The sequence below is a fragment of the Doryrhamphus excisus genome, linkage group LG15 (assembly GCF_037039965.1).
Source record: "Doryrhamphus excisus strain RoL-2023G ecotype Guam linkage group LG15, RoL_Dexc_Guam_v1.1, whole genome shotgun sequence".
In the NCBI taxonomy this organism is placed as follows: Eukaryota; Metazoa; Chordata; class Actinopteri; order Syngnathiformes; family Syngnathidae; genus Doryrhamphus; species Doryrhamphus excisus.
Genome location: NC_136371.1, coordinates 5,444,610 through 5,469,754, shown reverse-complemented (window position 1 = coordinate 5,469,754; position 25,145 = coordinate 5,444,610). Strand labels below are relative to the sequence as shown.

The 25,145-nt window shown below is 42.4% G+C and overlaps 1 protein-coding gene across 3 annotated transcripts; it reads right to left on the bottom strand.

Moving 5' to 3' along the window:
- Positions 1-15,242: 15,242 nt before the first annotated feature.
- Positions 15,243-23,932, bottom strand: slc6a1a (solute carrier family 6 member 1a). 3 transcript variants are annotated; one of them, XM_058051212.2, is made up of 15 exons: positions 23,561-23,932; positions 22,263-22,649; positions 22,026-22,157; positions 21,650-21,750; positions 21,461-21,570; positions 21,210-21,342; positions 20,052-20,186; positions 19,866-19,969; positions 19,520-19,644; positions 19,318-19,430; positions 18,337-18,468; positions 18,145-18,247; positions 17,137-17,237; positions 16,823-16,990; positions 15,243-16,742 (listed from the first exon to the last, which is right to left on the bottom strand). In XM_058051212.2, the coding sequence occupies exons 2-15, from the start codon at positions 22,492-22,494 to the stop codon at positions 16,269-16,271; spliced, it is 2,163 nt and encodes a 720-aa protein (XP_057907195.2). In that variant the 5' UTR covers positions 22,495-22,649; positions 23,561-23,932; the 3' UTR covers positions 15,243-16,268. The 3 variants fall into 3 exon arrangements, with proteins under 3 accessions (XP_057907195.2, XP_057907197.2, XP_057907198.2); XM_058051214.2 differs by lacking the exon at positions 23,561-23,932 and adding an exon at positions 23,161-23,413; XM_058051215.2 differs by lacking the exons at positions 22,026-22,157; positions 22,263-22,649 and having other exon boundaries at positions 23,561-23,929.
- Positions 23,933-25,145: the final 1,213 nt, after the last annotated feature.

The window sequence follows — 25,145 nt, the reverse complement described above, 5'->3', positions numbered from 1 at the left end:
TCTGCATGTTACACAGAGTAAAGGTATGGTTCACATGTTTTTTTTTGTCTGCCGTAATCATAATAGCATAATGTTTGCCAACACTGATTGATAGGGAGTGTAAATTCCATAGATAAAAAGTATATATCGTGTACTGTATGTTCAGTGACTCCCCTTACATTTATATTAATAATCCACATTTTTTGAGCTGTTACACGCTTTCTTGTCTTTATATTTTATTGTATTCATACGTGACCATCATTGCGCCGCGCGGAATGATCATATGTATTATGTTTCTATTGCGAGTAGTGTACTCCTTTGTAGCATGGACATTGCCTTATCTTCTTACCATGCCTTTCATTTTTGTATTCGTTGATTATTTTTCCCACAGTAGTGACATGATGAACGTGCAGGAACACATCTGTCTTTTCCTCAAGAACCTCAGCAAAGTGTCATACATCTGTGATACCGGTTGAGCGCGTCAAGGCTTTTTGTGCGTACCACAGTGGGATAGAGGGAGACAAACAACTTGTTTGACACAAGCTGATTTTTCAGTCATATGTTTTGTGGTATCAGCCCATTGTTATTTAATTTCTTTATGTAGACAGATTGTATAGCAAAGACTCCTTGCAGAAAATACCTGCATGTGTCAACCACATACAGGGGGAAAATTATGTATTTGTACACTTGGGTCCATATTTCTCTGGAAGAAAATGCCACTGTTTTATAATTGTCTTCCAAATAAACATAGAAAAGCCGACCTTATGTGTGTTTCTTCCTATGTCAAACACGCATATTAATGTAACGGTGTTGTGCTCATTGTACCTCATCTTCAAGGGTGACTATTTTTATTTTTGCCTGTGATGGAGACCTGGCTTTTGCTCTTGGTTGTGCAACAGCACAACAAATTATGAATCCAACAGGGATTGGATGCCTTGATGTATTTTTGTCTGTTCAGCCGATAAACACACTGGTTGCTCTGAGTAAAGCACTTGTTGAACACAGCAATCAGACTCATTTGTGGCACTGATTAGGTTGTTCAGGGCTATTGTGGACTGGTTGGTACAATCTACCGTTGATGATTTGAGTGTGGAACACATGCATTATATGACCTGTTTTACAAAGCTGTTCTATTCTGTGTATATTATGAAATTGGTGGTAGTAGGTGCATCTGCTTATTAAAATGATTTGTAGTCAGTCATATTGATGTGGTGCACACAGTTTACATTATATTGATGAAGTACTTTGGAAAGGCAATAACAATAGTTACATTTTATGTCATGCTCGTTAATTAGCGAAGGAAGTGCCTTGAACATCTTTTCTTCTGCTTCTAGTGCACAACGGCTGCAAAACAAGAAGCTAGGCTATAGTTAAGTGGCCAAATTATGCCACACTAATAATATTTGAAGTTTGTATTTGGAACTTAAAATGATGTAGTGTCCAAATCATGATTGTTGTTTTTCCCACTATTTTTCATTTTGACGTCCCTGTCAGGCTTTTTAAGGTCATATTTATAATATTTTCATTATTTTTGAAAAATCAACCAGATTTAGGCTTTTTTCTGGTCTTTCTTTAGTTATCTCAGCTCTTTTTGAGCATCGTTTACTGGAGACAAAAGTCTCTCTTTTAAACATCAACAACCTCTTGTGAGAGCCGCTGATGTCTTGCAGCCACAAGTAGTAAACAGTTGAGGCACATAATTGCAGATGTCGGCAAGCCTGTTTGTGTTTATAATGTTCACCCGTTTTTCCAGTGAAACATGTAACGCTAGTTGACAATGTGTCTTATTTATAACACTTTATACAACCTATAGATGTCAAATTGCAGCTGGTAACCTCCATCAAACTATACAAATTGATGTCTCTCTTCTGGACACAATTTGCTGCAAGGGTTCTTTGTAGATTGAGAGTGTAATGAAAGATTTTGGGTGAGGTGAAACAAGGGTTTGATACCTTTTTTAAATGGATGGAATGGATTTGTTAATTATGTTCTTTGACATGTTGTCTTTGTCACCACCAGATGGCAGTGTTGACTCACTATTGGGTCCTTTTCGGCTCAAACAAAGACTGGAGCTTCGTCATTTAGCAGAGATGGATGTGGATGCAGTAAATTTTCACTGTCTTAGTAATGTGCAAAGGTGCTTTGCATGCAAACGAGGTGTGTAGGTCACATGCCATTGCTTTTATACTAAGAGCAGAAATGATTCATTGCACTCATTCCAGCTTCTTAAGCTTCTATTTTTTTTTAATTGGAGCTATTGGAGACATGGAGTTGTACCCGGATCAAGCCACCCCATAACCTGTTATATGTTAAATAACAGTAAAATGTAAATTAGTATGCATGTTGGCCAAGTTAAATTTGCTCAGTGCCATTCTTAAGGAAATTCTTCAAACCAGGAGAAAACGATTCTCGGTCTTTAGTTATTATTCTAACCCTCAGGCTGAAATCTGCTCCAAACCCCCCTGCAGTAGACCACTGCCTTGACAAGATTAGACCCAGCCATTTACCAACTACAATGCCCCAGCTTCCAATGCACCATCCCTTCCAAGGAAGCCAACAATCTTGCGGGATTAGGGATAGAACATTTTATTGCTTGTGCAAAAACGGCTGGCTCGCACAGCCCTCCGCAAATATTAGGTGGTCTGACATGAAAACGTCTAAATCAAGATGACACAGTTCATCTCGGCCTTTTGAGTGTGTGCAGGCCACCGGGAGCATGACATCTTCAACACTCCCGATTGCTCGCTCCTGCTTCTGGTGTAGCAGGATGGACTGTGCCACTGTCAAACACGGTCAAACTCTGTCCTCCATTTTCTTCTGATGGTTACGTAAAAGAGAAGAACCAATGAATGGGGTTCCAGCACCGCGTCACTCTGCATGTGCGACTGAGTTGCTCTGAATCCAATTGGATAAAAGCATGATTTTACTACAGGCTGAATAGGGAAAAGTGGCCGTTATTGTGTCATACATGTTGACTCGCCTATTAGGCTACACAAATTATGGCTGATAAACCACATCCGTTTGCATTATTCCAAATTTGTTGTGCCCGGATAGAATGCACCTCGATCTGCAAGCTTCCCCGAGCGCTTTTGTGTCTGGGGTATTTGCATGATTGCCTGTAGATTATTTGAACATTATCTATTCACCCTCGTCGTCGTCTTATATCTGTGGCTCTCTACGGTGAGGATGCACACACATCCTTGGGCAAAAAGAATCTAAAATAGATCATACAAGCAACTGGAGTAGATGCACAGGGAGAGGAAGCAGCTCACGGGCAGACTTGAGTCATGCTGGCAAGATCATGCACCCTGAGCTGACAGCCTAACACGCCAGATTACAGAGAACGTCATTTCTAAAACGCAGCCTTGGCCTCACCATAGATTGCAAACAAGAGTTGAGATCCAGCACCGGTTTACCAACATATTCCTCTTTAATGCAGAGCGCAGGGTTGCAGACACAGAAAACAGACCTGACGAAGCTCGTCTTGGGCTCAAGTCATTGTGGCTCATTCATTGTGTCATGTGGACTGCTGGCAATGGCATAACCTTTGTGGAGGGACGGCAAGACAAGGCGGTCACTGTGGATCACGGTCTTCCAATGAACAGAAACAGACCCTGTCAGGCCGTCTCAACATCAGCTTTCAGCCGGCACACCACCACCACCAACACACTACCGATCGCTCTTTTCTCTTGCATCCTCCCTCCACCAGCTCAGACACTTCTTCTTGACAAGGCCTGCTCGTGCCCCCCCCCCCCTTCTATACACACATATTACAGGGACGTGATAGCATTCTATTACACAATTCTTCTTTTAAGATGAATGCTGTGTCAGCTGCCACTTTGACCTCTTTACTTGTGCTCATTTGGCCTGCCGCCTATGCTTCCTACTGATGCATTTGGCTTTCATTTCATTCATGTATTTATTATTGACTGATTTGTCAATGATTGATTTGAAGACCATCTGGTGCACAAAAACATGCAGCCAATTATCCCCCACCCTAATCTTCCCGTGTACAGTAGGGTCACATAACACAAATAAAACAACTACAGAATCAAGCGAGGAATACAAGCGCCTCCGTATGATATTTCTTTATTATGTTGTCTGATTAGAAAGAATCATTGTGTCACACTTATGTTGTTATTGTCGACATAGTGATGAACAGAAACTGGCAGGTGACATGATACACTTTCATACCTTCATATTTTGGATAAAAGTGGGAATATTTTTAATGTGCAAAATAGATTGTTTTGAAGTGATCTGAAATGTTTTATATCGGTTCAGAAATGTGAAGAACGTGGAACTAAAGATTCCTCATTCATTTTTAAAGGGAAGGGAAGGTTATTGTGGAAAATCCGGCATTTTAATATTCCTCACCACAGACAAAATTGTCCCCCTGAATGTTTTGGCACATGTAAAGATCCTACATTCATTTTCAATGTTACTGTGGAAAATCCGGAATTATGAAAAATGAGGGAAACTATTTTGGTTAGAAAGTGTTGATTTCGTGGAAAATTGGGAATTTAGCCTGTTTTATGTTCGGAATGCTTCGAATTGAAATGCGAAAGCCGGGAAAGTCCTGAAGTTCAAATTGAATTTGTAGTTGGAAAATTCATATTTTGAATAAAAGTGGGAATTTTTCAAATGTGGAAAATAGATAGCCTGATTCGTTTTGAACGATCTGAAGGTTTTCATGTTGGAATGTTTTAAATCGGTTCAGAAATGTGAAGAACGTGGAACTTGTAAAGATTTGTCATTCATTTTCAAAGGGAATATTATTGTGGAAAATACGGCATTGTAATATTCCTCACCACAGACAAAATTGTCCCCCTGAATGTTTTGGAACATGTAAAGATCCTACATTCATTTTCAAAGGGAATGTTCTTGTTGAAAATCCGGTATTTTGAAAAAAATGTGCCAACTAACATCAGCCTCATCTCACAGTGGAAGGGGGTGACATCTGTGGTGATGTGGGGTGCTTTTTCCATCAATGGAACAATGGACCTTCAGGTTGTACAGGGGTGTCAAATGGCAGCTGGGTGAGACGTTGCAAAGGGGGCATTCCTCATGACTGAAGGTCGGCATCTGTGTGGTAATGACAGGTTCACAATACCTGCTTGATATAGGACTTCTTCCAGAGGGATAACCTCACTTTTTCGACCATCATGTATGTTCCCCTGATCCAAATCCAACTGACAACATTGGGAATGGATGTTTACAAAAATGGACAACAGTTCCATACCGATGCCCGTCGTAAAGCCATTTTCACCACCTAGAACATTCCCACTAGCCCCATGCCCTAAAATTTTTTTCTACTTGCTAGCTCAGCAGACAGCAGATAAGAGATACTTAAAAACGACGCCAGTAGAGTTCAATTTCAGAGACTTTACCTTTAAGCACTGTAAAACATCTATATTACAACATACATAAGATAGAAATAATTTCTCTGTGATATTCAATTGAATTAAATTCAGAAATGTTGGGAAAATGGCGATTTAGAACATCTCCGAATATGATAATTAGACATTCCAGAAAAAAGTCTGTGAAGTAATAAGGATTTTATTTTATACAAGAGCCATCAGATAAATCTGTTAGGCCGTGATGTGCACTAACATGAACTAAATGTTGGCGTCATCACGAAAGGGCGCGCTCATGTCTCATTAAAAGGCCCGTTAAGGCCGATGTTACAGTTGCTTGACTGAGCCGCTTTAATAAGGAAAGTGACACAACACCAATTTGGGGTAGCAATATTTGGCTCTCCTGAGTTCAATCTGCCGCTGCCGTCCACGGGCCTCCTATCTTTCCCCTTGCCTGTCTAAACACCCACCCCCACCCTCACTGTCTACCACAGCACCCCCCCCCCAACCCACTACCATTCCCACCCCCCCTTCTGTGTATTTGGCAGTCACACAGTCAGCCATGTGTGCGGCCAAGATGTTACATAACGTTCTTCCTGCACTCCAGATCAAAGAGAACAATCCAGCACAGGACTTCTCCTTGCTCACTTCCTTCTCTTCCGCCATCCCATTGTTGCGTCTCTTATAGTAGGCTACCCTACAACCAGCATCACTATTCCATTTCATGTTGGAATCCAAATGCAACCAACTGAGAATGATCACAGGTTGAGTGTAGAAGATTTGATGCCTGAAGCGAAATGATCTTTACTTCTCACTTTTGATGTGCTCACGCTCATTTACTCGTGTCATCACACACACAAACGTACGTTAAACCCAGTCGGAGGAAGAATCAAGCAGGTGGCAGAGAGGCTGGTTTCAATATATGAATATCAAATTTCCCTCCTGAGTAAAGCGACAAAATATTTAATTCATCTCAACTTTTCTGGTTTGACTCTCATGAAACGTTTCATGCAATCATGACGAAATCTTTTTTATTTTCCCAGAAGGGTTTCTGCTCAGCATTTTTCACATGAAAAAAATGGGGGGGGAGTACCACGGCAAAAAAGCTTTTTGCATGCAAAAACAAAGATCTCAATTAAGTGGTGAAAATAGTGATGGGGAGGGGTGTGTGTGGGGGGTTGCTGTCAGAGTGGCCAGGCCTGTCCACTGCAGAGTGAGGATTGAAATAATGAGTTTGCGCTGGAGGAAAATGTACCTCCAATGTCAAATGCAGACAGCACATTGTAGGACCAAAGGGCACAGATGACAAAATAAAGAACAACAAATAGTTGAATTTAACAAGCAGACAAGGAGGATGTGTTTTTGTATAGAATAACCTATACGTTATGTGTGGTGCACGCCACCACCTTGGTCTGTCAAGGTATATCCCCACAGGGAAGGTGTCTTTGATTCCCTTGAATAGGTGGGCATCAGCAGCACTCTTATCTCCGTTCAACCCTCAGTGGTGGTGAGGGGAGGGGGGTGTTCAATGGTTTGAGGGGAAGTAGAGGTAGTATCAGTGCCGCGCAGCTTGGGGGGGGGGGAGTGCAGGTGAACCGGGAGTAAAAGCATCTTTTGGACACAGCGGTGGTGCACGGCGTTACTGAGGCTACAGCATCAAATTAATTGTGGAGGGAGGGGGAGAGGGTCAGGCTTCAGAGCGGGTTTACTTCACAGACCGTTATCGCACCTGACAGTGTCTGCTTTGGGATGCGGCGGTGCATGTGGCAATACGTAAGCAGCTGGTCAGCTATGGGAAAGAAGGATAGGGTGTGATGCATCACATGGTATATTTGGACGCCAGCTTTATGATTGGCTGGCAACCAGTCCAGAGTGTAAACCGTCTCTTGCCCAAAGACAGCTGGGATAGGCTCCAGCATACCCACGATCCATCCATTTTCTACTGCTTATCCTCACGAGGGTCGCGGGAGATGCTGGAGCCTATCCCAGCTGTCTTTGGGCGAGAGGCGGTGTACACCCTGGACTAGTCGCCAGCCAATCACAGGGCACATATAGACAAACAACCATTCACACTCACATTCATACCTATGGACAATTTGAATTGGCCAATTAACCTAGCATGTTCATAAAAATGTGGTTCTAGTTACCTTTCTTCAGTGATTGGCTGGGAGAAGTCACATGGTTCTCCTGTGAGGAACTGCTAAGGTCAGCTCTGTACAAGGTGCCATGTTAGTTTGTACTTTATCCTTGTCGACCGTGCTGTTTCTGAACGCCCCAGTGTGCAGCCCACTGGTTGTCTTACCTTTCAGCTTCAAGGAAAGGGGTCGGGTCAGGGGGGGTTTGGGGGAGGGGGCTCCAGGAGGGCAAAGAGAGTCTATGCAGCCTGATGTGGCCCTGCTCACTCATCAGTGAGCATAACCCCCAAATTCCCCTGACAGATCAGAATAGAAAGCATGAGCCACATCATAACTATGATTCACAGCAGCCTGGAGTCTGAGTGTCCCCCCCGGGGGCCCTCAGACCTCTTAATCATCATGTGCATGTGTGTGCCGTTCAAGGAAGCCAGCGAGCCAGATAGGGAAATGAATGGATTTGTTTGCATATGACAGTGCTTCTCTAAAAGTAGCCCATGTGTCAGGGAGCGTCAACTCTATTTTATCAGAGCTTCAGAAAATCCTTTGTAGCATACAACTACATATACTTTATGTGTTGTTGCAGGTTTTTGGTACATTTTTAGTTTATCCTGAACATTTATATGAGAGACAATGTCATTCTGTGGAGTTCAGGGCTGCTGGTTGAAACACCAACCGAGACAAAGGCTACCAAAAATCAAGATATCATAACATGCCACATGTTTGGAAATCACTTATTCAATAATTACAAGTTCAATTGCTCATAAATAATTTTCTGCCGCTTTTCCTCACGAGGGTCGCGGGGTGCTGGAGCCTATCCCAGCTGTCTTCCGGCGAGAGGACTGGTCACCAGCCAATCACAGGGCACATATAGACAAACAACCATTCACACTCACATTCATACCTATGGACAATTTGGAGTGGCCAGTTAACCTAACATGTTTTTGGAATGTGGGAGGAAACCCATGCTCGCACAGGGAGAACATGTAAACTCCACACAGAGATGGCCGAGGGTGGAATTGAACCCTTGTCTTCTAGCTGTGAGGTCTGCGCGCTAACCACTTGACTGCTGTGCCACCCCTCTCATAAATAACAACACAACTTAATGGAACATTTCTATCATACTGCTGTCTAGTGAAATTAAGTGGTGATTTTGACACAACCACTCAGTGAATTTTCTGAACCGGCGCCATCTTGATCGTGACGTCAATGTTTGACTACGTTCCAGAAACCAGATTGATACACATACAGCTATTGACTCTCAGTAGAACTTCTGGGTAGGACCATCAGGCATCAACGGCACTTGCCCCTCTTCCTCCAGAACTGGAAGAACTAACGAAAATGTAAAATAATTGTAAATATTTCAATATTTGATCACACATCTAACACAGGAAATATGCCTTTCAATGTCATTTTTCATGGCGGAAATAACAATAATGTGTTTTGGTGCCATGAGAACTTTAAACTACATACAAATGGCCTTCAATTGTTGTCTGGATTGAGTAAGATGGCTGTTATTCACGTCAGAATCAGAATTTATTGTCATTGTAATTGCATACAACAAAATTTGAGTGCAACTCCACGGTGCATTTTGTAGAAAGTACAAATAAAAATACGGAAAAGGAATAAGAATATAACTATAAAAGTGGCAGGTGCTATTTAGAATAAGTGTAAATATATATGCATCAAAAACAATAACCTATACAGTAACAAAATGTGGAATTGCAGTAAACAAAATGTAGTATTGCACATATTGTACCTGAGTTTCACTTGAAAAAATAAACCCTATTGCACGTTTGTGTTGCGTACACACACACAAAAGAAACAGTCCAACAGAGGCGCTTACACATTACACACTCAGAAATAATAAATAAATAATAGAATAACGTTTCTTACTTTCCACTATGTACCTGTTAATGACATTTTCTCACCGAAGTATCAATATTTTGATTCAAGAATCAATTTTATAAATGTCATAAATATTGGATATTAAAACAGTACCCCCAAAATATGTAATAACACAAAATTTTGATACTTCATGTCTCCCCAATTCCTTTATGTCAAATGTTATTGGCTACTGTACTTGACATCAACCCGTTAAAGATGGAAATTAGCCCCTGGCTATAATCTTGCATATTTACATAAAACTGTTGATTAATATGCACTATTTCTGTCTGTGTGAAATAAATCTACAAATCCACACGATCATGCATGTCAAATGACTCTTGATATGAGTATGGCTCAAAGTGGCCCAGCCCAAACAAGGCCTGAGACCCTTCAGGGCAGGGAATCACGAAGGACGCCATTAAAGGAGTCTAACTTTGAGCTCCTCCTACATCCTTCACACGAGGACACACTGAGCGTGATATCCACCCTAGAACAGCACGCCTGGCACACCATGTGGAATTTTCCTCCACAAAATGATCCAGTCTTTTTTTTTTATTTCTTGATATTCCCTGCAACCTTATTCTTCTCTCTGTATTTCACTTTGCCTGTTCCTCGACCTGATTTGCATTCAGTGTTTGGCCCGAGCTGTAATCTACAATGACTCCACATAAGCCTGTGGCACATTGGGGAGATGTTATAAGCTCTGACAAAAGACAAGACGCACTAAAGCGAGCTGAAGTCACAGGGGACAGCTTCCTGATTTGCTCAATTTTTTGGGGGGACTCAAAATGTGTGCTCTCATTTGCAAAGATGCAACGACTGAAAAGTCGACATATTTTGTACTTTTATAAAGTTATATATAGCAAGTAACTGCAGTAGATGGTTACTGCATGACGGTTACTTAGATCAGTGATTTTCAACCACTGTGCCGCAGCACACTAGTGTACCTTGAGAAACCGTCAGGTGTGCCGTGAGGAATTATCCAATATCACTTTTTTATAATTAACATGTATTAATCATCATTTGCAAATATTATGTCAATAGCCATTATGTCAATAGTATACATGGACCCAAATATTCCAATTGCATTTGGTTTATTTGCTCAAACGGAAAGAATTGAACAGGGATGGAATATTCCTTTAACCAATCCGATTCGTGTGCCCGCTCAAACGGAAAGTTGTCAGGGTGTCTTCTTCTTCGTGGTGTTTTTCTTCTTCTGTTGTTTATTGGCGGTTGGCAAGCAGCTTTCGTATGCATTAGAGTATGCATTGCCATTCACAAGTGCAGTTTTATTAAAAAAGAAAATATACGTATATCTATATAAAACATGTCCAGAGTTTAATTATAAAATATTAGCAAGATTGAATTTGATCTTTTACTGTTTAAATTTATCCCGGGTGCGTTCTTTTCAGCGCATGCTGAGATATGACGTAACACGCAGATCCAGACGTTCTTCGGTGTTAAAAATGGAGGCCAGCAATCGGCACTGGACTAAGCAAAGTTTGTTTTTGATTCAAACTAAATTTCAAGACTGGATAAGATGAAAAACTGGCAATACGGAGTTATTCCAACAAGTGAAAAAAAAACTTGGGGAAGTCGGTATCACGTGATGTTGATGTTTTTACGTTTTACTGGGCATGCCCTATTGACAATTCTTTTTGATTTTCACGGCGCATGTAGACAAGAGATTGGAATATTCCTTTCTATGGATACCATTGTTTCCTGAAAGGTCATCCGGAAAGAGAAAAACTGGTCATGTAAAAACATGGCTACTGTGGAGTGTCTGTGGTGTAAAGACTGGCAGAGCAATGTAATATTGATCCGTGTGGCAACACCTACCTTGTTCCTCCGATAGACTTATTGATGCACGTGTGAGGTCGTGGTGACATTTTTAGCATTTTTGGTGAGTGGTGTGCCACAAGATTTTTCCAATGTAAAAAACGTGTCTTGGCTCAAAAAAGGTTGAAAAACAGACTAGACTAGCAAAATCGATGGAGGAGGTCCGTGCTTATCACATGTCCCGATATGCATCCATTCATCTTGGATCAGCTTCACTGTATGAGCAGCGGTGCTGCTTGCATGCATGTGCACATTAAAAAAAAAAAAAAAAACTTTGGTCACTTAGAAAAGACAAGTTCATTTGAGCGAGGTTCATATTCACATTGGAGAATGGGACCCGATTAGCATATATGCAGAGAGGCTTTGCATGCTTGACATCCTCTCAACCCCTCTGCTGGAAATAGCCACGCACACAACATCCTCTGATTACATTGATATGGAGATTCATGCATCTGCAAAGATTAGTTATTCATTAATGTATTTGCTTTGAATTCTCGGGTGAGCGTACCTCAGACAGAAGTCTAGGCCAAACCAAACGCATGAGAGGAAAAAATGTCACAAATGATCACATGCAGTCTCCACGAAGAAAAATGCAGGTTCAGTGACCCACAACAACATGAAGCCAATAGAGCATTAAAACAAATAAACAAACAAAAAAAAACAGTTGGCACTGAGGGTAAAGACAGGGAGATATAAACATAATTATTAGTCTTTTCATCTTTGCAGTGGAATGACTTTCTCTTTCTCTAAGTGGGCTAGCAGGAATAATCATAAGCGATGGTGTTCTGTCATCCTTTCATAAAAGCATCATGGATCACCAGTTTGCTACTCCAGTGTCCTCTCTCATGGCCACACTGCAAGCACTTTTTTTTTTTTTTTTTTACTTTAAAAATAGGCTCCAAGCATGGTGTGCCAAGAAATTCCAAACAATGTCCCCTCGCTGGGATCTGAATATGAAATTTAGCTGAGCAGCCCTGAAAGAAAGCACAGTGACGCATTGATCAGTGAGTGTAATTGTGCAGTCATGAAGCTCATCTTGATGGCGGTGAAATAGTCATTGGGTGGTCATTATGACAAACACTAATAATAATAATAATAATAAATGATACTCTCTAAACTTTCAGTCAGACTCATTGAAAGAGGTGGCGGTGGCTGACCGGTCAAAACGTGATGATAGGTGTGCTAGGGATGCTTGATAATGGCTTTCTTACCAACATTCGATGTCAACCGATGTAGGCGGCACTTCCCTCACATTGTTGTCAGCTGCACTTTTCCCAGCGGTGCTCGCTGAAGTTCAATCAAGGTTGTGGTTTCATTGTCTGCAGCCTTTTCCGACTGTACTGTGGTGCATAGAAATATTGACTGCAGTTAAACTAGGTTATGTTGTACACGTATTTCTTACATATTTAACAGTATTTAACTTAACAGTTAGTAACCTGTGTTTTCTGGCATGAGGAACGAGGGATCAGTGGTCTTCGGAAAGAATGAGAGGGAACTCACTGGACTGATCATCAGTCCCAAGGCACCTTTAATTAAGGTTACATTTTTGGGTAGTCGGTTATGAGTTAAATTTGGTATAACCAGAAAACAATAGAAGGTATGGTCCTGAACAAATTTACTCTGTGTAGAGTTTGCATATTCTCCCAGTGCGTGCGTCCGGGTATTCCGGTTTCCTCCTACATTCCATGAGGAGATTTTCCTCTTTCCGAATGGAATCTTTCCGAATGACGTACCAGAAAATAGTGTATATATGGAAAGGAATATTCCAATCTCCTGTCTACATGCACCGCTATAATCAAACGGAATAGTCAATGGGGCATACGCAGTAAAACGTAAACAACATCACGTGATTCATTGAAGATGGCGGACGACAGTGTGATTACCAACTGCGGAAAATGACAGCAAAGAAGAGGTGTAGATTGGATGGGATTATTTTTTGGTAATGGTAATGGTTTTATTTCATTTGAACATGCATCAGATTACAATTGAATGCATCACATAATTAGTTCACAGTTCCACATGTCCAAAAAGAAGTAGGAAGAAGCAAAGCTTATTAAATCCTACCCTCCATCTCCATTTATTTTAAGATAATAAATTAAATAATAATAAATTAATAATAATAAATAGTTTTTCGGGCCTTCCAGTCTTGCAATTACGTTCAGTTCTTTTAACGTTTGTATCAAAAACGAACTTTCCGCTGTAGTCCAGTAATGACTGCTCGCCGCCATTTTCAAAACCTGAGATATGTCACAGCTGAGCATGCGCTGAAAGAACGCACCCTGACAACTTTCCGATTGAGCGGGTACAAGATACCTCAATCGGATTAGGGAAAGGAATATTCTACCCCTGTGAATCCGATTATATATTCATTCGGATTGGCACTTTTATTTCGGAATGAGGTGTATACAAAGGTTGGATTCTTTCCGAATGGAATTGGAATATTTGGGTCCATGTAAACGTGGCTATTGTCCATAGGTATAAATGTGAGTGTGAATGGTTGTTTGTCTATATGTGCCCTGTGATTGGCTGGCGACCAGTCCAGGGTGTACCCCGCCTCTCAGCTTTTTTGTGCCTTACCTGAATTCTCAAAGCCAACCAAAACCTTCCACCTGGTGTCATCCTCTTGTCATAGAGTCCTTGTTCAGGTGGTCAGGACACGTGTGGTTCTGGTTGTCTGATACTGAATGACACAAGTGGGAATAAAGGGGGGCTAGTAAGTCATCCATCAGATCTGGTCTGTCTGAGCTGCCATTATGGGCATTATTCAAACTCAGGTCAGCTTGAACATAGAGCTTTCTGTCCCTTCTATCCCCCTCTCTCTCTCTCTCGTTGTCAGACACACACACATGCACACATACACACAATTTGCCACCAGCAACTCGGGGGTGGGTGGTGGTGGTGGGGGGGGACATCTCATTCTTTGATCCACGTCGAGCCATTGTGGTGGTGTCAGCTGGTGCCGTCTCTTTTATCACACTGGAAGCTAATGGGAGCAGCGATTGTAAGAGGTGGGGCGAGAGCGTGCACGCACACACACACACACACACACATGCACGTAAAGCACACACACAGGGGTTGATGAGATGGGGCGGGCGTGGTTGGCTCACCAGGGCCTGGGGGTAAGAGCTGTTTGGTGTTTTTCTTGCCGGCCTCGGCCCTCGCTATCAGACTCCGGCACACATTTCTTTCTTTTCTTGACCTTATTTGCCCTTTGGTGGAATTAAGATGGAATTCAGCTACTTCAAACACAATGTCTTCATATTTTCTAGAACTCTTTATTTTTTCAGTCTTTTTCTGTTTGTAGAACATAACAATCGTGCTTTATCATGTGACACCATTTAAATACATATCATGTCTATATTATGTTTGACATTAGGCAGTGAGACAGTTAAAAATATACAAAACAATATTGTTTTACTAGACATAGTTTCTATTTTTCATATAATCATCAGTATCTTCATTGTCATTTCATCATTTTTCGTATATTTCTGTAAGATATGTGCTTTAGCTTCTGTGACCAAAATATTATTGCAGAAAACAGCAACTCCATTTTTTTCAACATTTAGACATTAACTTCCAATGTATTACAGACATTCACAGTTACATGTTTTACACAGTACGGATTTACAACAAAGTTCCAGAGAAAACTGTGGTTGAGTAACTTTATACAAAAAAATAAATAAATAAATACAAACTCACAGGACATGAACTGTAGCCATTTCACATTTTTCGTTTTTCGGTTGTTTTGCCTTTCAAGGTTAACGTGTTGTGTTCCAAAAAACCCCCGGTTGCTTTTGTCTCGGTAGCTGCCTAGCATTGTGCTAACACACCATGGCCAACATCTGGGCAAATTAAAGCTGCTTTGTGCTTTTCACAAGTAAAGCAAAGACAACAGAAACAGACCACTTGCTGACTGGCCTGCACTTATACATCTACATATGTATTGCTCAATACATATTGATCAAACTATAATTGATCCATACACATACGGAAAAATAATGAGTCAAACACAGAGTTGGTCCAGGTTTTTGTGCTTGCGTACAATGTGGTATTTCGTTTTTTTTTTTCTTGTTGTTCTTCTCGCCTAGTCATGTAAACAGACTATGGCTTGGTTGGAATTTCTTGTGTTTTGGCTTAAGGCCGTTTTTTTTTTTTTCTCTGTCAGGAATTTCAGACTGATATTCCTGAGGAAAGCATGCTGAACGTAAACAGGACTGACTGTCAAGATTAAGGGATAGTCGATGTTTGTAAATCACTTTTTCCTAACCCTGTGCTTTTTTTTTTTAATTTTTATTTATTTTTTTATTTTATATATATATTTTTTTGTACTTCTTCGTACCCTGTGCTTCTGCCAACCAGACGCTAAAATGGCATAGTTTTTGCTTTGTCTGCCTATTGATTTTGGTCCTCCATCACATCAATAACAGAGTATAAAACATCCTAAAAATAATTCTACAAATTTTTTCCATCACATAAAAGTTTTCTCTTTTTTTTTTTTTTTTTTACTGCAAAAGGAAGGAAAAAAAATAACAGTCTCTCTCACACAAAACATGACTGGATTGCTCCTAAACATCAACTTCTTATTGGCATTGTGCTTTCCCAAGAGCTCCTAGTGCCATAGTGCTCTGACCTCAGGTTTTGCCTCACAGAGTACAACGTTTTGGAAAAAGGAGACAACTTGTGTGAGGTTTAGTAAACATCCACCATAAAATTGACACCATCCCTTACCCTCGTCAGCGATGTCAATTTTGTTCACTACTTCATCTACTATATTCACACAGGTATTTACTCGATTCATGAAGATATTCAACAAATCTCTATTCTAGATCTCTATTTAGTTTTTTTTTCTTTTCTCACAGTATTACACAGTATCTTTACATTTTTTTAAACTCAGATTTATGGTTTTTAGCGGTGCACACTAACAGTCTTTGATGTTTTCGGAATGCAGAAAATGAAATGTGGTTTGAAAATCTGTTTCGATCACGTATTGCCCTCGGAGGTAGGTGAATCAATTAAAATCTTGGAAGTCCTTAATGTTCTCTTTTGTCTACATGCTCCATGAGGGTTTCTTTGTTGTCTACACGTTGGCCTCGACATTGGTCAGGTTAGAGGTCACACTTGCTGGGGGTGGAGGGTTAACGGGCTCTGTCGGGTTAGCTGGGTTTGGGGGCGGACTGGTTGGGCTGATTGTTGTTGCGGCAGGGATGGCGGGGATGGCCTGACTGGCCGCGGCAGTGGTGGTGGTGGTGGTGGTAGTGATGGTGGTCACAATGGTGGGACTTGTCGCTGGGTTCACAGGGCTAGCGGCAGCGGGGTTGGCGGGCGTCGGAGTCGGGTTGGCGGGCGTCGGAGTCGGGTTAGCGGGCGCTACAGGGCTGGTTGAGTTGACCGGAGCTGGACTGGTTGGACTGGCGGGGTTGGCTGGGCCAGCAGGGTTGGCTGGATTAGCAGGACTGGAAAGGTTAGCGGTGTTGGTTTCCACCTGCTGCTCGGGACCGTTCTCCTGCGGCCGCCTGACGACTGCGGGAGGCTGGAACATTATTCTCAGTCGCTGCGACAGAAAAATAACACACATAAGTTACATAAGATGGAGCGTGACATTTATGTTACCAAACTGCAAATTCATCTTACCTCTTTGTAGGTTCCCTTGAGGCCAAAATACATATAGATCATGTATCCAGGTATGAGAACCATAGAGGACAGCGCCATGAGCCAACCCACTCCTTGACCCCAGCCTGGGAACACATAGTCTCCCATGGTGAGAGGAACCATTTGTACGGCGCTGAACAAGAACACCCCCTGTGGGAGACATGAGACGCCTTTATGCATTGCGACGCCACTGACTCGCAGCAATGTTGTTTTCATATCGACAAGACCGCAGGCAGCTTTATATTGACTTTTTACATTGCTTCATTTTTCACGTCAAGTGTACTGATCTCACGCACAGCCACGATGAGGGGGGTGAAAACCACCCAGCACAACTTCCACCACACACAAGGCTTGTAGCCGATCATCTCTTCGATATTGTTGTAGAACTTGTTCACACCTGTGAGACAAATAAATGGAAGGTGAAAAAAAAACAAAAACATCCTCCATCCCAAATCTATTTCAATTTGCAGGTCCACAATGCATGATGATGGGGGCGGGGGGGGCCAGGTTTACACATGAGCGCTCCCGACCTTGAGGGTGAGCCATCAAGTTCATCCTTTTTCAACTTAATATGTTGTAAGCACAATGGGACCTCGGTTTTCGTTATTACGGTAATCTTTCGTTAATCACGGTTAATTGGTTCCAGACCCGACTGGGAATTTCCACAAAGTAGGATTCCTTCTTAAAAATTGAACATTTTTGTCTGGAAAATGTATAGAAAATAGTATTGAAAACCTATTTACAACCTTCTACATACAGTTAATAACATTATCAGAGCCCTCCAGACATGTTATAACACCCCTATGGTCACTTTTACATTCATATTACCCAATATACTAGACATAATGATACTAAATAAGCCATTTAGGACATAAATAAGACTTGTGCTTGTGTGTGTTACTTCCTGTGCAGACAAGAAGTGATGTCAAAGTTGAGTTTCATGTGCCCAAGTCTGGCGTACATGATGGTTTATCAAACTGTACAGTAACATTACTGACACCTAGTGACCAGTCTAGAATACTACATATTATGAAAGCCCTTGAATGCATCTTCTGAATGCCTTAATTATATATTTTCATTCATTTAGCTATTTTTATGCTTAATTTAGACAAAAAATATGTAACATTACATTACGTGCGATACTTTTTGTGAAAATATTTTGCCTAAAATGACCAGTTTAGGGTGTACCCCGCAGCTGGGATAGGCTCCAGCATACCCCCGTGACCCTTGTGAGGATAAACGGTAGAAAATAAATGAATGAATGTTGCGCACAGTAAAAAAAAAAAAAAAAGAGTGATACACACCGTAACACCAGGATATGGAGATGCATTCAAAGAAGACCAAAAAGAGCAGACACATTCCACTGGCTGAGTAGTAGTCAAAGAGTTTGAACACATAGATCCCACCCTGCATGGCAGAAGGCAAAAAAAAAAAAAAGTGCAATTTCAGCACCGTATCGTACGATAACCGCTCTGAGACAAAGCCGCTTGCTGTACCTGCGTGATGTTTGAAAGTCCGATCACATAAGATACCAGGCAGACGACGGCGATGAAGATCTCTCGTCTGCCTCGAAGCACTCTGGGAAACTCATCCACTAAAGCAGTAATGAAGCCCTCGACGGTGCAGAACTGAAGGACGAGAGCAGCAGGCACAGAGTTAAGCATAAAGGGCCATTATGTGCCATAATTAAACCTTGCTGTTTGTTTGTACTTTGGTACTAATTATCATTTTATAACCCTCTTCCTAAGAGGCCATGCTTACAGGGCTCTGTTTTTGTAGATGAACAGCATTACACAAAATGAAAACGCTTCATAAAGGTCATTTTTCAAATGTTTTGGTCAATAAAAATAGCGGAAATATGAGCACAACTGCCTCACAGTCAGGAAGGTCTTGGTTTCATTCTTGGCTCGGACCCCACCGTCCAAAATATGCGTTTTTAGATTAATACCTAACTATAAATTACTGTAAATAGGTGCAAATATGTGTCCTGCGACAAGCACAATATCAGGTGGGATAGACTCCATCCCACATGACCCTGAACAGGATAGGTTGTAGATAATAAATGTCTGTTTTACAGCCAACCTTGGCATAAAATGACCAAGCATCCACTTCTTAGAGCCCATTTTAGTCATTCCAGATATGCAAAAAAAAACCACTACTCAGTGACATTTAACACATAGAATGATAGATGTACGACTGCCTCAGTGCGTTCTGTTGCCTCATTCAAACTGTGATATCACAGAAAATCTGGAAAATAAAGAATCGCACACAGTGAAGCTGCAGGCATGCAGAGGTGATAAAGTTGCATTAAAAAGCCTTGACAGCTAATGTCAAAACTGGGCGCTATCTGTCCACGAGAAACAAATTGCATGCTTATCATGCAGCGAACAGGGGGGGGTGCTACTGTGTGATAGGTACCTGCATTCAAATATTTAGGTCAGCCCGTGAGCAGATCGTTGCTGAGCCCCCTTACTTACCTGGCTGTCTATCCCCAGCATGAGCAGCATGGAGAAGAACAGAATGGCCCACAGTGGAGACACAGGCAACTGGGTTACGGCCTCTGGGTAGGCCAGGAAAGCTAAACCAGGACCTGGGGAGTAAACGGCAAAATCATATCTCATCAGTTCCAATGCATACAAGCAATGCAGCTTTTACAGCGATAGTAGTGCAGCGGGTTACCTGAAGCCGCTACGTCAGCAATGTCCTTTTTGGTCACATGTGCCATGAAGCCAACAATGGAGAAGATGACAAAGCCAGCAAACATGCTGGTGCATGAATTGATGCAGCACACAATGATGGAGTCTCTGGGGAGGGCAAACAAAGCAATTTCATAGTTTGCATGTGTGAAGATCTGGCGTTAAGGATCATAATACAGTAAATTTTAAACACAATATTTGTATGGAACTGATTGATGTGACCCAGAACACGCACACATACAAAAATTATTTTCCTCGTATAATGTGACCGACTATCAACATTTTTCTGACAGTTGCTCTTGTCCATGTTGGTAGACAGTCAGCCTTACCTGTAAACATTATTATTGAATGGGTTGTAGCTACCAAGAGCTATAAGTGATCCCAATCCCAATCCATAGGAAAAAAAGATTTGTGTTGCTGCGTCCAGCCACACCTGAAAAAGAACACAAACATTTCGATCCCAAGCTAAAAAAAAATATGCACTCTCATACATGTCATTATTAACTTGTCGATACCTCCGATTGTTTGAGTTTTTCAAAGTCAGGGGTGATGTAGAACAGAATTCCATCCCTGGCACCGGGTAAGGTGACTCCACGGATGAAGAGAATGAAGAGCATGAAGTAGGGATACGTAGCCGAGAAGTAAACCACCTGTGAAGTGTGAGGCAGAGAAGATCAGACCCGGAAAATCCACATTCAATTATTAAAATGTAATTGGCGTCAACAGAATTATTACATCAATTATGATATCCCGCCTCTTCCTGCTTTGAAGACGTAAGACACAAACGCATTAGTTATGTTTGCTGGCAGATTATTATCATGATTTGGCAAAGTTTATCTACTTAGGTTGTAAAATTTGTTATGTTAAGCCACTCTTGGTCACGGATGCTAGCTGGTAGGGGTGTTTTTATATTTTTTTATTTCAGAAAATGTGATTTGGAGCAAGCTGCATCCACTCTTTTTTAGCATATTGAAGTATTTGTTGTGCACGACTTCTGATTCTGTCTCAATTAGTTTGCAGACCAAAGAAGAATCCTCAAAAAAACTTGTGTCAGAGAGTCTCCTGTTTCTTTGAAGAAAAAAAAAATCAATCAATTAAGTGCTAATTTTCCCCATAGTCAGTCAAAGAAATGATATCAAATACCCATCCCGAGTCTGGATGCGTCCCCAAGACCAAAGAGCCATCCAGCTGCAGCTTCACATTGAATCATACTATTTTTTTTTTTTTCCTCATGTGCATTCATGACGCCATGCAAGCGATTTATTTGCAAAACGTGCGAAGGAAATGTGCTGTTTTGTGACCAAGGCTAATTTTATTGGCCATGGTCACGTGGCATTAACTGTGCGGCCCCACAATGGGAGCCGAACCGCTTCGAGAGAAAGGGCACGGCAAATCCAGACTGCAGCCACTGGCTGTTTGTTGCTCCTCCTATCGTGCATCCACACGCACCGCTGATAGTGTCAGGGGGCTTGGAATTAAACGAGCCCCCGCGGGGCCACGGTTTGATTGGCGAACACGGGTTGTTGCGGTGTTTTATTTTGAAATCCATTCTAACAATGCAGACTGAACACTAAATCATGGATGAGGCGATATTAGAGTGATGAATAATGCATTCCTGTCACATATTGCTTCTTATTGGGAATCGGCACAGCACAACATGGCTGACTTCTTACCTTGCCCGTCCATCCGACCCCTTTCCAGATACAGAAGTAAACGAGGACCCAAGCGATGGCCAGCGTTATTGCCAGTGGCACTCGAATCTGGCCTGGTTTTTCCAAGCCATCGGTCATTTCATGCACGTTGCGCCTATAAATCAGAGCGAGCAACAGTACGACCATTAAGACACAAAGAAAGCCTGTCAGCCTTTTTGTTTATCTCAAGGATTCATGGAGAGCTTTAAATTTACAAGAGGACACAATCTTACTCCCAGAACTCCACAACTGCACTGGTGAGATTGGAGGTGTCGATAATGGAATAATTTGTATAACACTTGTCTGTGTTCCATGGATTGTTGCATGAGCTCCATGGAAGTTCCTGGGAAAAAAAAAAGATACAATTTTAACTCTGATGCATGAACCGGATTCTAGTTATTGTTGTGCTCTTGTGTACTTACAGCAGTAAAGGAGTTGTACAGGTAGTAAATAGCCCAGGAAATGATTACAATGTAGTAAATGTTAAGCCAGAAGGAGAGGACGGCTGCTGCAAGGCCCACACCTGTCACACACACACACACACACACACATACACACCACTCTCAGTGTGTGAGCATCTTAACCTGTAGCACTATATTCCACTAATTACACAAACTTGTAATTTTAATGTATTTATCTGTACAAATAACTGTATGGTTGCTGTCACCAAAAAAAATTGAATACATTTTATGAATCGCCCACCCCCCAAAACAGCTCACCATGCACCCCCAGGAGGGGGCCTGGGCCCGCCCCACTGCTATACAGTGATATCACTATGTAACAAGAGAGGACATATACCTTTAAACACAGGAGCCAGTTTCCACACACCAAGCCCCCCAATTGAGGTGTATTGCCCGAGGGAGCATTCCAATAGGAACAAGGGGACCCCAGCAAATATGAGAGTCAAAAAATATGGAATCAAGAAGGCCCCTGGGTGGAGACGGAATCAGACATGAGCACATCACCTGAATATGAATTTGGATTGAAGTTTGCTTGCAGGAGCAGAAGAAGAAAACAAAAACAAAAGATGTTTACCTCCACCGTTTTTGCCACAGAGGTATGGAAACCTCCACACGTTGCCCAGTCCAATTGCATACCCCACGCACGACAGGAGGAAATCAAATTTCCCTGCCCACGTTTCTCTATCAGGCAACTCTTTTTTCTTCTTTTCGGGCTTCACGTCCAGCGACTTGGGCTTGTCGTTATTGGCGGCCACCTCGTTCAGTTCCGTCACTTGGCCATCCGTTTTGGTCCCGTTCGTCGCCATGTCTCTGGCTTTGGCACAGGTCTTGGCAGTCGGACGGGAGGCTTCAGCACCGGTCCACGTAGACAGCAGCTTCGCGGTTTTCGCACCGAACCTTCGGAAGCGAACGTGTGGAGGAGAAGCCCGCGCACACACACGGATCGTCAGTCGCCGTTAACCTGCAGGAGTGGTGAATGGGGGGAGCAGTTGGTCCAATTGTTCAGACGGGCCGGACCGGGTATATGCACATTTCGCATCGCATTAATTCACTCCTCGTTTGGCGCAATTAATTAAGCAAATCTGCTTAGCCTTGAAATGCACATTTCAAACAGAGATTAAAGAACCCTGTGAGCAATTGGCCATTTCGCAAGGGAAAAAGGAGAATATCATATTAGAACCCAAATCCCCCCCAAAACATCGCGGGCAAGTCATACTGGACGGGACACAGACAGCAAATTGTGCGTAAACGAGCGGCAGTCAAAACCAAATGATTATAACTGGATAGTCTGGCGTTTATCACAACAAATAAATAACCAAACAAAGCATTCATGAAAGAATCGAAAAGCAAAACAACTTCACGACAAATGATACCATGATAATCATTTAGTGGATGCGCGCGACGCATGGAAGCAAATAACCGACGAGCCTATGAGAATTAAGCAGAATGAAGAGGTGTCCTCCAATTGCCACCTGCAGATTCTCCTGACACGTCTTCCCAAAACACGTAGCGTACACGCAGAGAGGTCTCACACCAGCCAGGAGACACAACACACCGTGGAGACAAAGGGATGTCCAATGCGTAAAAGCATTACGCATCAAACACAGTCCAAGCCGTCCTCCTCGACACGGTAATGTGTCTGCACATTTGCAATAGAAGACGTCTTAGTGATTATTTTTCTATTTAGCATGGAGATGCTTAGCTCAGTGTGCAACACTCGCATACACGCGCGCGCATTCACACACACACGCGCGCACTGAACACCTTTACCGTGCATTAGCCCACTGCGCAAAGGCAAAACAATAAGAAACATGCGTTGCTGTTTCACACACACACGCACACACACACACACACGCCAGCACTTATACTCACAGTGGACGTGGAGTGAATGTGGAGGATGCGCAGCCTGCCACAAATCTGCGTGGATTCCTCCTGTGGATGAAGTTGTAAACTCCCAATGTGTCTTGGAACATCAATAGGTTTTACTTCCATTAAAAGCCTTAAAGGGACCATGCAGCGTCCACGGGGTCCAAAGAGACGGAGCTGTCCAGCCGGGGAGCGGTGCTGAAAGGATCAAGCGAAGGAAGAAAAAAAAAAAGACGAGGACGAAGAAGAAAAAAAGAGGATGAAGAAGAAGAAGAAGAAGAGGCTGAATCAACACAGGCAGCAGCCGCTTTGCCTTCTTGTGCGACTGTCTAACATCAACAAGCAAAGACTCAACTCCCATCTACACAGCCTCAATGTCATCTCAAAGTCGACCCCCCCTCCTCTTCCTCCTCATCTTCATCTAACGGCTGCACTGAAGTCGCACTTGCACCCTTTTGCATTTTTAATATTATTTTACTCCCAGTTCTAATATTTACAACAACATATCTTGCATTTAAGACGTTTTTTTGCATAGTGAGAACCATGATACTATTATGCACTTCTAATTCTTAATTTAACAATCAATTGCTTCCTAATATTATAAGGTACATGTGCTGTGTCACAAAATATGCACACACACCCCCCTACATCCCCACACCCCCCCTGTCCAGCAGCAAGATGGATTTTGTCGAGGTGAAAAGTGGAGGCGCACAGGGGCAACGCAATGCTCATTATTTGGATGGTGGGGCCAGTCAGCAGTCTGCAAATTGAGATAAAGGCTGCAGGTCAATAAAAGGAGGGGACGAACCCCCCCACACACCCTCTAAATGGGGGATAATTAGGAAGAAAATTATTCATTCATTCATTCATTTTCTACCGCTTTTTCCTCACGAGGGTCGCGGGGGTGCTGGAGCCTATCCCAGCTGTCTTCGGGCGAGAGGCTTTGTACACCCTGGACTGGTCGCCAGCCAATCACAGGGCACATATAGACAAACAACCATTCACACTCACATTCATACCGAGTCGCCAATTAACCTAGCATGTTTTTGGAATGTGGGAGGAAACCGGAGTACCCGGAGAAAACCCACGCATGCACGGGGAGAACTCCACACAGAGATGGCCGAGGGTGGAATTGAACCCTGGTCTCCTAGCTGTGAGGTCTACGTGCTAACCACTCGACCGCCGTGCCGCCCGGATGAAAATTAGATAACATATTTAAGAAAAGAGCCTATGTCATTTTTCCAGTGGCTCACAGCTCTATTTTTGTTTGACTTAAATAATCATCAACTATCCGCTAATAGCAGCTTGTAGTTTGCCTCCATGTTTGTAGTTTTGCTTTCCTCCCCACCTGTTGGGTGGTTTAATCCCATCCGCGCAAGAATTAAAACGCCACTTTCTTCTTAAAATGTCTACCTTTATGTTTCACATGTGACTGAGCCGCAAAGGTCTTGGCGGCGGTGAAGCCGCCAGAGCGTTTCCACTATCACAAGCTGAGGGGGAGCAGCAGATGGCAAAAGCAATGAGGGGTGAACTAACCTACTAAATGATACCACATGAAACGCAGCATTTAAAATCCCATCTGGACTGACCA

What these genes read in the sequence shown, in the direction of transcription:
- slc6a1a (XM_058051212.2), bottom strand. Translation starts at nt 22,494, where the DNA reads ATGGCGACGAACGGGACCAAAACGGATGGCCAAGTGACGGAACTGAAC. An exon ending in TGTACAACTCCTTTACTGCT is followed by an intron (nt 21,571 to 21,649) that starts GTAAGTACACAA and finishes TTTTTTTCCCAG; the next exon opens with GAACTTCCATGGAGCTCATG. An exon ending in AAAAACTCAAACAATCGGAG is followed by an intron (nt 19,970 to 20,051) that starts GTATCGACAAGT and finishes GTTCTTTTTCAG; the next exon opens with GTGTGGCTGGACGCAGCAAC.